Raw genomic sequence first — 13,697 nt, 5'->3', positions numbered from 1 at the left:
CGGGTAGATTTAAATCAGAGATGAGGAGGAGTTACTTTTCTCAAAGGGTCGTGAATCTGTGGAATTCACTACCTCAGAATGCAGTGGATGCCGGGACACTGAATAAATTTAAGGAGGAGATAAACAGATTTTTAATTATTGGCGGGTTGAAATGTTATGGGGAGAGGGCAGAAAATTGGAGTTGATGCTGAAATGAGATCAGCCATGATCGTATTGAATGGCAGGGCAGGCTCGAGGATCTGAATTGCCTACTCCTGTTCCTAGTTCTTATGTTCTTATATACGTTTTACTTGTATATCTTCACCAGTATACATCTTTAATTTTGCATCTGAATTTTCCAGATTTAATGAGTGGTCTCCTCCATTCAGATATTTGAACGTATGTTCTCCTATTTCGTGGATGCCCCTGTATCCACCTCCACTCGGATGGGTTTCCCGTTGATTTCCACTGTCACGTAGATTGGCACGTAGACTGTTTTACGCATTTTTAAGTTGTGTAGTGAGTAAAAATCTGACTCTGTTTCTTCTGGTTCCTCTATTATGTGGATTTCACAATTTCTACCTTTTTGCTTAAAATTTTGTTTCAACCTGTCTTTACAATATCGCGTAATGTGCCCGTTACAATGGCAGTAGAAACACTCGATTCTTCTAAATTGTCATTCGTTTGTATGCTGTCTGGTTCCATTTCTGCCATGACTAATCTTGGTTTTCTCTGTTAAACCATTGCTTTTTGCTGGTCTGTTAATGGTGGCTGTTTCCCGCCTTTCCATGGAGCCCTGCGCTACTGCGCCATTTCTAACTGGTGCTTCCCTCCTGACGTGAAGGACGGCGCCATTTTGTGGCCCCTTGATTGCTTCTGAATCCTTGACTATGTTCTCCATTGCAAGCACCAACTCCAGTGCCTTGCTGAAGTCTAAATTCATTCCTGACAACCTTTTTTGAATGGTGTCTTCATTGATCCCACATACTAATTGGTCTCTTAACATGTCGTTAATTGACGTCCCAAACTCACAGTTCTCTGGCAGTTGTTTCAAGGCTGCTACATTGCAAGCAATTGTCTCTCCGGAGGCGCGACACCTCAAATTAAATTTAAACTCTGTGTTCTTACCGAGGATTTCGGCTGAAAGTGGCTTTTCACAAGGTTTACCAACTCATCAAAGCTCTTTGAATCTGGAGCATTGGGTGCTATTAGACTACAAATTAGGCCATACATTTTACTGCCACATATCGATAAGCCTGCCTCTTCTCCTCCCCTGATATGTCATTGGCCAAGAAGAAGAACACGAGGCATTCAGTATAATGTGACCAGTTATTGGTGGTCTGATCAAATGGTTCAATACAGCAGTGGCGTGCTGGAGGGAGATAACTTCGACGACTATGATGAGGGTTGTATTTACAATTACCCTGCAAGACCCAACTGATTCACTTCAGTTGAATTTTCATGGCTTTTTTTGTGTCGTCGACTGGTCATATTTTGCCTCATCACCGGTTGTTATGTTCCTTCTGCGAGTCGCTTTGCTTGCGAACACGGTTGCACACCTATCTACCAGTGAGTGAGTTGGCAAACAGTATACTGCGGACACAGAGGCCAGTATAAGATGAAGTACATGCTATTTATTTATACAAGTAACAAAGCACTAACACAATGTGTGCTTTTCCAACCAGACCCTATTCTAAACTACTCATTAACATTGTAGCCCACGCTACATAGCAATTGGGTAATACAGTCACGTGGTCAATTTGCTCACATTCTCTTAAAGGTGTATTGCACCTCAGATTACCACAGAAAGACTTTCCTTTTTACAAATCAGCATATTTTGACATAGAAATGAGTACTCTGCAGGATTAGAAAGAAAGCTGGCTCAACCTGGCTGATTAAAAATTATGCTACAATAAAATGTACCTTGCTTAAAATCAGTAGCCCCGTTTGAAATTGCTTACCTAAAGTTGACGGAATTTAGAGGTGGATTTTACCTGAATGAGTAAGTAATATGCCTATTTTTAAGTGCCCACCCAGCAACAGAAAGCAGCTGAAAATGAGGATATACTGATCCACTCGATCCTTTGCCAGTGTCTCCCATACTAACCTGCAGGCAGATAAAGTGCCTGCCTAAAGCAAGCGCATACCTCAAGAATGTATGCTAACCAGGGTCTTGTTACATCAACCCCAATGGCATTTTAACTGGGGCTGGAGCAACAAGATGATGAAGGTTGACAGCTGTGGTTAGAACAAAGAAAATCTCCAGGCACATCAAATAATTTCCCAAGGAGAATTGCAGCTTCCCCTCCTCAGATTGCTCCCACCAGCCCCCTCCCTGCCAACTAAGCCTCCATGAGATCCTCCCAAAACCCTATCTCTGCCACTTACCCAGAAGCCAGGGGGTATCCAAGGATCGTCCCCATCAGCAGCTGCTCCAAACCTTTTCCTCAGCCATTTCAGACAGAAAATGGTGAGTGGCATTTAAATGAGGCCCAGCAGCCAAAAGCTGCATGGTCTCCGGCGCCTCTGTGAGGAGGGAAATTAACTTGCCAAAGTGATTTCTCACTGAAAAACTGTCAAAATAGACCAGGTAACTAATGCAACAGAGCATGTATTGGAAATCCATTATATTTCCACTATATTGCCATGTTGTCTTCCCATTATCTTTAACAAAGTTTTTTTTGTCCATTGTTATAGCTCCCCATGAAGCATACCTAATCCTTACCTAAAAAAAGGACACTGAACTTACTCTCAGGCCACTGCTCTGGAGCCATGCACCAGAAGGTCTGCAGAAAAAACTTAAGTTGCTTTGCCTCTAAATCTATTGGATTGTATTTCCAAATATTTTGTGAATCCTCATCGCTCCACTGAAAACTGTTGCAGTTAGGGTGAAGAAAATGCTAGGAATTGTGACATCTGTGTTTGTGCTTCTTTGTAGAGAAGTGAGGGAGCGCTAGAGTTGAACAAGGGAAATTGCCAATTTTTTTCTCCACTCCTGAAAGCCCTATTGTCTTGCCTGGGGTAGGATTCCACAGGTTCCAGTGTCCACCTGGTACCTCAATCATATGGCCATTTTGCATGCGTGGACTTCAACAATGACGGTCTGCAGGCTATACTAATGTAGGAGAGAAGGTCATAGCTAAATTCAAGCAATATTCTTAAATGTGCACATATAGCGGTCATTTAGATTGTTACCAGGAGTGGGAACTGTGACTGATTTATTTCCCCCACCTCCAACTCCTTAGCACAGGGAAGGTTAAACCTAATTATTGTACCCTGTTGTCAAACCGGCTTAGATCAACCAGCTGAGCACGTGATATGAATGTCTCAGCTACTCACTGGATATATCTGCTGAGTTATTGAGAGGACCTGATGTGTTCCTTTTTTTTGTTCTGGTCATGTTAATATTTTTCAGAAGCGCTGAAATAAAACCATCCCGATACCAATTTAAATTAAAAAATAAATTCTAGTAATCCAATTATTCCTTTCCCTAACCTGACACTTTTTCATTACTATTAACAGCTCCTCAATTTCTATTTATAAAATAGTCTGTGCTCTGTCCCGCCTCAGTTACCATGACATTTGTTTTCCTACAGAGAGCAATTGTTAAATAAACTGAGCAAGGACTTTCATGTCCCCTGTGAAGACTGCAATTTCACTTTTTAAATAAGAACAATATGACAGAAAAGAGTGAGATATTTTTAAGCTCTGCTGATAGCTCAGTTGATAAAAACAATTCTTAGTTCAGCCAAAGGAACGTAGTAGGTTGGATTCCTAATCTCTTCTGACCTGATCTCAATGATTGTTCCAATTGTTCCCAGCATCCTTGCGATAGAGGGGAATAATTATGCAGAGTTCTCAGACTGAGTGAGGATGAGTTGGAACCTAAGCATCAAGGCCCCTCTGCCATGGTCAGTGGTCTGCTGGGAGCCACTGTCAAAGCTTACATTTAAGCATGGCCACTTGGAAAAGGTACCAGAGTGTACTTGTGGAACCTTATACCAGTTGCTGTTAATACTTGGTTGAGGAGAAGGGAAGGGACAAATTAAGCAGAGTGTGGGGGTAGTGAGTAGAATGAGAGTCTGCAGTGACTACATTTAACTTCACAGTAGCAAACCAAAGGGTTGAATAAATTAAGTACAAAGTAGGATACTTGATAAGAGAAATAAGAAATAATAGAGAAAATTAACAGTAATTAAATATAGAGTGGCCAAGAAGTATAATGAAAGGTGTTAATTCATCATGGAGCACCTAGTCCCTATATATAAATTGCTGTCATTAACACTTTGTTACTCATTAGGCTATAAAGGATTTAAAACAAAAACGGAATTACCTGGAAAAACTCAGCAGGTCTGGCAGCATCGGCGGAGAAGAAAAGAGTTGACGTTTCGAGTCCTCATGACCCTTCCGAAGGGTCATGAGGACTCGAAACGTCAACTCTTTTCTTCTCTGCCGATGCTGCCAGACCTGCTGAGTTTTTCCAGGTAATTCTGTTTTTGTTTTGGATTTCCAGCATCCGCAGTTTTTTTGTTTTTATAAAGGATTTAAAGCCTACCATCTCTAAAATCCTTTTAAAGGGTATAAATATGTAATTTTATAAACATTTTCAATGTAATTAAAGGTATAGAGGGCTATATTTGTTTTCAGTTGGTGATATTCAGGTACAAATACCTACTGAACTTGTTCTGTATTCTGTTCTACATTACTTTAGGCCAGTGTTAACCTGTTTAATTTAACTGGCATAACACCTGTTTAAACATAGTGCATGATGGAGCATATCATGAGCTTGCTGAGCATACTGAGAGGATCACACAACAAGATTTTAAAATCTTAAGACATAACAAATCAAAATCCAACACTGTCTAGACACTATTCAGTAAGCAACTTATACTCTAAACTATAGACAAGAAATTCCCCATTTATTTTTTACACGACCAAAAATCTCCCACTACAGTTATACTTATGCTATCCCTTAAGTGTACACTTCATTCTCCAAGAACTGGTCCATAGTTACTCTCAGCTCCCGATGGCTTGCTTCCTTTTTCCTTTTCCAGCCAGGTAACTTCTAATCCCAGAACTGACTTTCAATGTTAAAGTTACACTGGATATTCCTCCCTCTAGACCAAGCTAGACAAATCTCCCAGCCTCCTTTAAATCCTCATGAACTTGGTCTCTTCAATCTGAGCACCAGCTCCCACCCATGTTTTGCTTGGTGACCAACAAAGTCAGCATTTTCTCTTCTTTAGAGCAGGACTGGGTGCCTCATTCTTTCTCTTTCTCTCTCTCTCTCTCTCTCAGGTTCTTGCAGACTTACTTGATCTGTGAGTCTGTGATAGAAAAATTGCAACCTGATATCACAATGGTAGTCCATAGACTTTCCCCTCCTTCTGAAAGCCTTCATGGCAACATGAATCACATAGGTAGAAATGCAAATTAGCTATCCTCTAGACCCCCAACCCTTGGTATTAAGTAATGAGTTTTAAGTATAAGTGTGTATAAAGTCTGACATTCCTAATATATTCCTGTGAGACTTGGAGACTAACAGTTTACCCACAGTCAGCACAGCTGCTCTTCCCGTTGTCTACAGGTGTGAACATATCTAGCACCTTCTTCACAGTAAGTAAACCTGGACCTCCTTTGTCCCCATAGCTACCAAGCCTTCTAGGCTGCTTGTCAGACAGCATTTGGATCAGGTCACATGATCCCCGACACTACTTAATTTTACCTCAAATTAAAGAGACAGTCCCAAAACATATTCATAACGAAACATGCTCCCATTCTTTTAATCCACCTAGAGTAATGGGTTATTGCTTATCAATATGACAGTATACTTAAGAACCTCTAAGCATTAACGCAGGAACATTTTGTTTTGAGTCCATCTTAATTTACATGATTAAAATTGTTTTTAAGGTGTGGCTGAAGTAATTGTCCTGGTTGGTGGTCGTCAAATGATTGGAATGAGCCAACGAGATCTCACAGCTGTCAGCTGCTTTAACCCACAAAACAACAAATGGTATCCGTTAGCCAGTCTACCATTCTACGACAGGGAGTTTTTCAGTGTTGTGAGTGCAGGCGACAACATCTATTTATCAGGTAAACTTTACCAGTCATTTTTTTTTTTGAATTTCACTATAAGAAGATCTTTGTCAACCTAAAATCAATAGCATCCAAGTTTGCAGAGTCAATTCCGTTCATAAGCCTTCAAATGTAACTTCTAAGTAAGGAAAAGTAGAAAATTGAACCTCTCGAACTATTAACAACAAGGGTTCATGCAACTATAACATTAAATAGTTAAACTATTTTAAGGTTGCTTGGAGAAACAAATCTCTGACAAGGTGTCAGTGAAATACTAAGGATAAAGCATAGGCTACGGTGGGACGAGGAAAATTGCAGCCCTTTTCTGAGCTCAATCAGTCAGCTTAAATATTTTCCTGATTTTTGTTTTAATGCAAACTTATGTGTAAAGAGCTGAAGGGTTGGAAGCATTGGATAGCTCTTTGAAAGAACTACCACAGGCATGATGGGCCAATGGCCTCCTCCTGTACTATAAGATTCTATGAAAAGCTTATCAGCAGAAACTGCTCTATGTTGAAAGTGAAAAGAACATACTGAAAGTTTCAGGTGTAGGTAGGTGAACTCATACCTTCCATCTTATATTCTAATTCTCGAGACCAACCAAAACTCATCTGGGTGGAGCCTTCTCGTTCGTCCTTCAAGGCGAAGATAACTCTGTTCATCGTCTGAGGTGTTTGGTAGGGTTCTGGTGGGTATGTAGTTGACTGCTTAGGCCGATCTGCATCCGGAAGCTTCTGTTGCAAATAGGACAGGACACCACAGATGATTAAGACGAATTGCTGGCTCGGGATTTCCTCTCCTTGCGCCCTCTCTCTGCTTCCAAAGGAGGCCACACCGTTTTTTATTTGGTTGTGCCAGATGCAGCGACCCTAGGTGAGCCCCTCCCAGGACTTGAAGATGATACCAAAACTACTAAATGGAACTTTGGGCAGTATAAAATGGTCAAGACTCCCAAACTCAGTACAACTCTGTATTCTGTTAACTATTTATTGAACCACAGATAACAAACATCAGTACACTGTTCTCTTTGATTTCAAACAGTGCTCATATACACTGTTCCCTTTAACTCTCCTTAATTTCAAACAGTAATCACTCCGATGATCACACTGAGGAGGATGTTCCCATCTGTGTGGATGAACAAGTCTGCCCACAAGTTACCTTGCAAGCTGCCAAAGGCTGTCCCAAAATGCACACTTCTTTTAGTACAAAGATCATACACAATGACAATTATTGACACAACCCTGCCTTTTGATTGTCACATATTAATCCTGCCTTTTCTACCTAAAAAACAGTCAATGCAAGTGTTTTGCCACTGATAAACATATTGAAATGAAACAGAGCTCTTTATTCAGCTCTTTACACATAAGCTTGCGTTAAACCTTTTTGAATACAGAATGTCTTTTGAAACTTGCACATTCATTAACTGCTAAAAATGATATGGAAATAATGTTCGATGTTTAATGATTATCACGTATAGGTGTTTTGACAGTGAAAATTCAGGGTTTATCAGCATCATCAGGTTGATGAATTGGTTTCATTCCAATGACAATTTTAATATTAACATTTCCAAAGGACAAGGGCACAGGTCTAGTCTCATTGGAACCATGGTCATGACTTGTCATGTTGATATATAAATTCTGTTAATGGCTTGATCACAGGGGTTCAATGAATGGGACAAGCAGTTAAATTTAAGCAAAAAATGCCGTTGTCTGATAGTCAAGTAGTTAATCCGTAATGTCTGCATTCTGTATGAATAATTTCCTTTCAGCTCACAGATTGTTTTAAGAGTTCAGTTAGAAGTCTTTTGGTTCCTGGGATATAAAAATTGGCCAATTTCTTATGATTAGTCAGTTTATAAATTGCCTTTCCAATTCAGCCACTTGACCTTTCATGTCAGTTTACTTTGAAGTTAAATGCGTTCTTTCTGCAAGATTGGCTACATAGACAAGAGTTATAATCCTGGTTTGGACATCCCACTTTGAAGCAGCTTAAAACAGTCCTTAAAAAGATTCAGATAAGGCTGCCATATCTGAGTAAGACAATTATTGTTCCCAAAACATCAAAACCTGACTTTTTTTTCTTCATAGGTGTTGACTATCCATATGGTCCCAGATAACTAGTTAACTAGTATCCAATTGACTTTCTTTCTGTCCAAGCTACTTGGAAGATGTATGAATACACCACACATGAACAAGACTCAGATTCCAAATCAACTAACTAGATTTAGTTAGAAAAAGTAAACAAGAAGGGTGCATACAAAACAGCACAAGTTTACATACAAAGACAGCTAGAAGAGGTTTTATCTTTTAACCACGCATTATTAATTGATGGACCTTGGTGTTGACAAATTAGCTGTTGCATTTGTCTATATAGCAGCAAGTATACTTTAAAACGTATTTAATCGGTTGTGAAGCACCTTGGGTCATGCTGTGGTCATGAAAGGGGCTAAATAAATGCAAATATTCTTTCATATTGATGTTACAAACCTGGAAATGGAATATTGGAGGAACTATTATGCAATTTCCAGGTTGAGTTGTTCACAGTTCCCAAATAAAGAGCTGGATTTTACAGGATGTCATGTTCCCTGTCCCCTTGCCCGGCTAAAAGTCGATCAGGAGCATGCCCATGAAAAAGTCTGCTGCCCACAGCCATTTTTTGCTGGACAGGAGTTAATTGGCTCAGGGTGAGACTTCTGCCCCAATCTGGGGAGTACGTCCCGCCTCAGAAATCTGATTGGCCAACAGCTTTGTAGTCCCAGTGGCACCAGGTTCGAGCGGAGGCCACTGCTAGGACTACAGCCAGACCCCGAAAAAGAGGTGGTTGTGGAGGGCGCATTGAAGGGAAGCCTGGGTTATTAGCAGGGTCAGGTTTAAGAGGTGGTGGTGGTGGACAGTGAAAGTGGGTATGAATTTTGGAAGAGGATACCATTAATAGGTCACTTAATGGCCTCAATAGGCCCAAGGGCAGGCAAGGCACTGGATACTTACAACACTCCCTGTAAAATGGGAGACAGGTCGGGGATGGGCAGGAAGGCAGTGGAAAGACCATGCGCTGTATTTTACGATCCCCACCTGTCTCTCTCTCTCACACATTGCATGCGCACAGGCAGCTACTTCTGTCTTTATCTTTATACATTGCCATTATCGTGAAATTTATCTCATGTACACTACGGACACTAAACACAATTTTTTTTCTTGCATATAACATTCTCACAATGCAGAAAATCAGATTTAAAATAATTTTATATTCAAGCTAACAAAGATGTTTAAGCATTGCTGTAAAAAGAGACATTTCTAAGCATTTCATCTTGCACCCATCAGGACACTTGCAAGAATACCAATATAAGGGGAAAACAACAATTTATACTTTATGTGAAGAGAGTGCTGATTGATTGGCAAGTGGTGTTGCCATGGAGAATACACTACTGATTGTGACTGTAACTGTCAAGCATTGTTTGAAATTTAACCAGCAGCTTGACTCTGATTGGCCACGACATTGCCCTCAGGAATGAGTCAGCGAATAGCTGTCACTTACTTTGTTTAGCTGAAACAGGCAAAATGTATTTACATGTTCTTTCTGTCTGCAAGGGACAGGGCCCTGTGTATTAATATATGTAGCTTCCAGTACACACACATGGGCCAATGTGAGCCCAACTGCCAATCTTAAATTGGTTGTCAGCATAATTCTTAGCACATTGAGAATTATTTAGCAAACGTTGTCCAATCACGGAATCACATCTAATGTTGGACACTGTGTTTTGAGTTTTGCAAGCACTGGTTGGTTGGGTCCTTCCTGTACCCTGCCCGTTTCAAACAGCATATGGGACATGCTGTTTGATACAACCTGCCAATCTTTGGGACATACGACCTACATACCTAGCATCACGCTGGCACTAAAATCCATATACCACATTGCTCATTTGTGTGCTAGGCAGAATGTATTTTTAGCTTGATGGCAGCATCCTGTTTGTGGCAAATACTTTAGGCACTGAAAAGTGCCCAGTTTCTGTCAGATTACCCTGGAAGGGCAAGGTATTCAAAAAATTTGAGCAGCAGGTGAAGTTAGCTGTTTCACACTGCTACTGTGCAGTAGCAATACGAGTGGTATTCACTACTAAGAGGATGCTGCCGTCAAGCCAAAAAGACGTTCTGCCTATCACACAAATGAGTGATGCGGTATATGAATTTCAGTGCCAGTGTGATGCTAGGTATGTAGGCCGTACGTACAAAAAACTGGCAGATTATATCAAACAGTATGTCCCAGCTGCTGTTTGCAATGGGCAGGGTGCCAACCGGACCCAACCAGCCCGTGCTTGCAAAACTCAAAACACAGTGTCCAATATTAGATGTGGTTTTGTGACTGGACAACATTTGCTAAATTATCCTCAGTGTGCTAAGAATTACACTGACAACCAATTTAAGATTGTCAGTCGGGCTCACAATGTGGTGCATTTGTGTGTACTGGAAGCTATATATATTAATACACAGAATAATTTGCAGACAGGAAGAACATGTACAAGCATTGAGTCTGTTTCAGCTAAACAAAATAAGTGACAGCCATTCACCAACATTCCTCAAGGCAATGTCTTGACCAATTAGGGTCAAGCTGCCTGGTGTCCTGAGAATGCAAGACAAAAAGCTAAGGCATGTCTCTTTTTTCAGCAACGCTCAAGTGCTGTACTACCAAGTGACTATTTAAAGATGTTTAATGTGCCACAGAACTTAATTAGTCACAAACTCCTAATTGTGTGCATTCAAGACCAAAATGTTAAATGCTAATTACAAAAGCGTGCAGTTTTATCACATGGCAGGGTATTAATGAAACATTTCCTGGTCTGCATCTTCAAGGCTAATATTAAAGTTTGACAACATTTAAATTCATACCTTAATTTTTTTGTCCACAGTAAGCAACTATTACAAGATACTGAAACAAATGTGGTAATAATGTAAAAATTGAATATATGCAATACAAATAGTTAACATTTATGCACAGGATGCTTTATACTGCCTTTATCACTTCAGGTCAGGGTCCATTTGCTGTTCCCTTGGGCTGACTTTCATTGCCAGTATAATGGTGACATCAACACATTGATTTTACCTATTAATGTGTGCAATGACTCTGTTTCCTGATTCTGTTCATCATTGACACTCCTGGAACTCTCAGAACAAAGGATACAGAACTGCAAAACCTTGAGAAGTGTGGGGATTTGAAGATTAACTCTGTGGTATCAATGGCAATGTGATGAATCATATTTCTTTATCTTAAAAGGAATCCTCGATAATTGCAAAGATTCAAACCAGTTTTCTTAATTGTTAGCAGGCTGTAATTAAAACGTTTATCAGAAAACTCATTTCACTTCAGATATATTTTTGTATGCAATGGGCATCCCAATCAAGAGATTATTTCCTGTCTTTTCATCCCTAGGAGCTTTAATAGAGTGTGTCTTAGCCCCAAGTAAATATTGTTGCCTTGGTATATGCCACTTTGCCAGAGGTGGGAAAGGTGACAGATCGGCTGCCCACTGCGAGCCCAATTGTGCATTGCAGGGACTGCTGTTGCAAGGGCAGACCACCCAGTGAAATCTGGTGGCCTTTCAGCGGGTTCCGTGGGGGGTAGGTCCCCCCTTTCTGGGCACTTAATGGCCAATGGAGGGCACCCACCCCGACCCCCTGTTGGCCGTTATCTTGATTTCCTTAATTAGCTCTCAGCTGCGAGTATGATGTCAGGCCTGGAGGCCTGGTGCATTCACAGAGTGAGAGACTGAGAAGCAATCACTGGGTGGGCAAAGGGGATCAAGGCAGCTCTGGAAGTGGACTGACTGAGAACCCTGAGAGAGGAGACAAGGGACCCCAGCATGTCAGTGATATTCAAGTGCAATTGCTCCACTCAGAATTCAGTCATGGAGACTCTCAGGTGGGTAGCGGAAACGCTTTTGGAATGTTCACAAAGCATCCTTGAAGATGTCAAACATCCCTAACAACTCATGGGAGTCCCTGGCTTATGAGAGACCAAAATGGAGAAGACTCACCCGAGAGCCGTCGTCAGGAATGGGCATAGGTGAAGTTCAGGCATCGGAAGAAGGGCACAAACCTCCAAGCCATCACCCTGCCTGTGGATAAGGTTTCGCAAAAAATGCAAAGGCCGCTTGAGCTATTTGCCAGCCCACCAACCAAACGGTTGGACAGGCAGTGAAAAATTCAATTTAATTAATTGATTAAGGGCCTTAATAGGCTTCTTAATTGTCAGTGGACGCACACAAGAGGTAGCAGTGAGATATCGCGAGAATGTGCAATGACATCGGGACTGGGACGTGCCCCTCTGACAATGGAAAAATTCTGCCCCAAAGTTGACATCTCATTTTTAGGTATGCCTTGTGCTGCTCCTGGCATGCCTTCCGGCTCTCTTCATTGAACCCTTGGTTTGGTGGTAATGGTAGAGCAGGGGATGTGCCAGGCCATGAGGTTACAGATTGTGGATGAGTCCAATTCTGCTGCTGCTCTTGGCCCACAGTGCCTCACCCTTCAAGCACTACCTGCCCCACATGTGGCAGAGTCTGCAGATCGTGCATTGGACTGATCAGTCATCACAGAACCTAGCAAACTGGAGTGGAAGCACGTCATCCTCAATCCCAGGGGACTGCCTAAGAATAAGAAGGTGGAGGGTTACACCTGAAATTTGTGATGGAGGAAACCCTCTATCATGTTGTGTGGCACTACCACCATGCTAAATGGGACAGATTTTGAACATATTCAGCAACTCAACACTAGGCAACCATGACCAATGATGGGGAGCCCAGCACATCAGTGCAAAAGATAAGGCTGAAGCATTTGTAACAATCTTCAGCCAAAAATGCCGAATGGATGACCCATCTCGGCCTCCTCCAGAAGTCCCCATCATAGATGCCAGTCTTCAGCCAATTTGATTCGCTCCATGTGATAGCAAAAAAACGGCTGAAGGCACTAGATCCTGCAAAGTCTATGGGCCCTGGCAATATCCCAGCAATGGTAGTGAAGACTTATGCTCCAGAACTTGCTGTGCCTCTAGCCAAACTGGTCCAGTCCAGCTACAATACAGGTATCTACCCAGAAATGTGGAAAATTGTCCAGGAATATCCTGGACACAAAAAGCAGGACAAGTCCAACCTGACCAATTTCCGCCCCATCACTCTACTCTCCGTCACCAGTAAAGTGATGGAAGAGGGTCCATCAACAGTGCTATCAAGCGGCACTTGCTTAGCAATAACTTGCTCACTGACGCTCAGTTTGGTTCTGCCAGGGCCACTCAGCTCCTGACCTCATAACCGCATTGGTTCAAACATGGAAAAAAGCTCAACTCCAGAGGTGAGATGAGAATTACTGCCCTTGACATCAAGACAGCATCTGACCAAGTGTGGCATCAAGGAGTCCTGGCAAAACTGGAGTCAATGGGAATCGGGGGAAAACTCTCCGCTGGTTGATTCATATCTAGCACAAAGGAAGATGGTTGTGGTTGTTGGAGGTCAGTCATCTCAGTTCCAGGACATCACTGCAGGGGTTCCTCAGGGTAGTGTCCTTGGCCCAACCATCTTCAGCTGCTTCATCAATGACCTTCCTTCCATCATAAGGTCAGAAGTGGAGATGTTCGCTGATGATTGCACAATGTTC

The 13,697-nt window shown here is 41.7% G+C and overlaps 1 protein-coding gene across 2 annotated transcripts in view; it reads left to right on the top strand.

The window, feature by feature from the left end:
• The window catches only part of LOC121277683 (kelch-like protein 29), a 515,535-nt gene that overhangs the window by 431,741 nt on the left and 70,097 nt on the right, over positions 1–13,697 (top strand). For both annotated transcript variants that reach the window (XM_041187306.1, XM_041187307.1), the window contains exon 10: positions 5,890–6,072. In XM_041187306.1, the coding sequence (XP_041043240.1) occupies positions 5,890–6,072 (183 nt within the window). The remainder of the gene's footprint in view (positions 1–5,889; positions 6,073–13,697) is intronic.

The sequence above is a fragment of the Carcharodon carcharias genome, chromosome 5, assembly GCF_017639515.1.
Source record: "Carcharodon carcharias isolate sCarCar2 chromosome 5, sCarCar2.pri, whole genome shotgun sequence".
Taxonomy (NCBI): Eukaryota; Metazoa; Chordata; class Chondrichthyes; order Lamniformes; family Lamnidae; genus Carcharodon; species Carcharodon carcharias.
The sequence above is the reverse complement of the archived record's forward strand: the minus strand, read 5'-3'. Positions and strand labels throughout refer to the sequence as shown.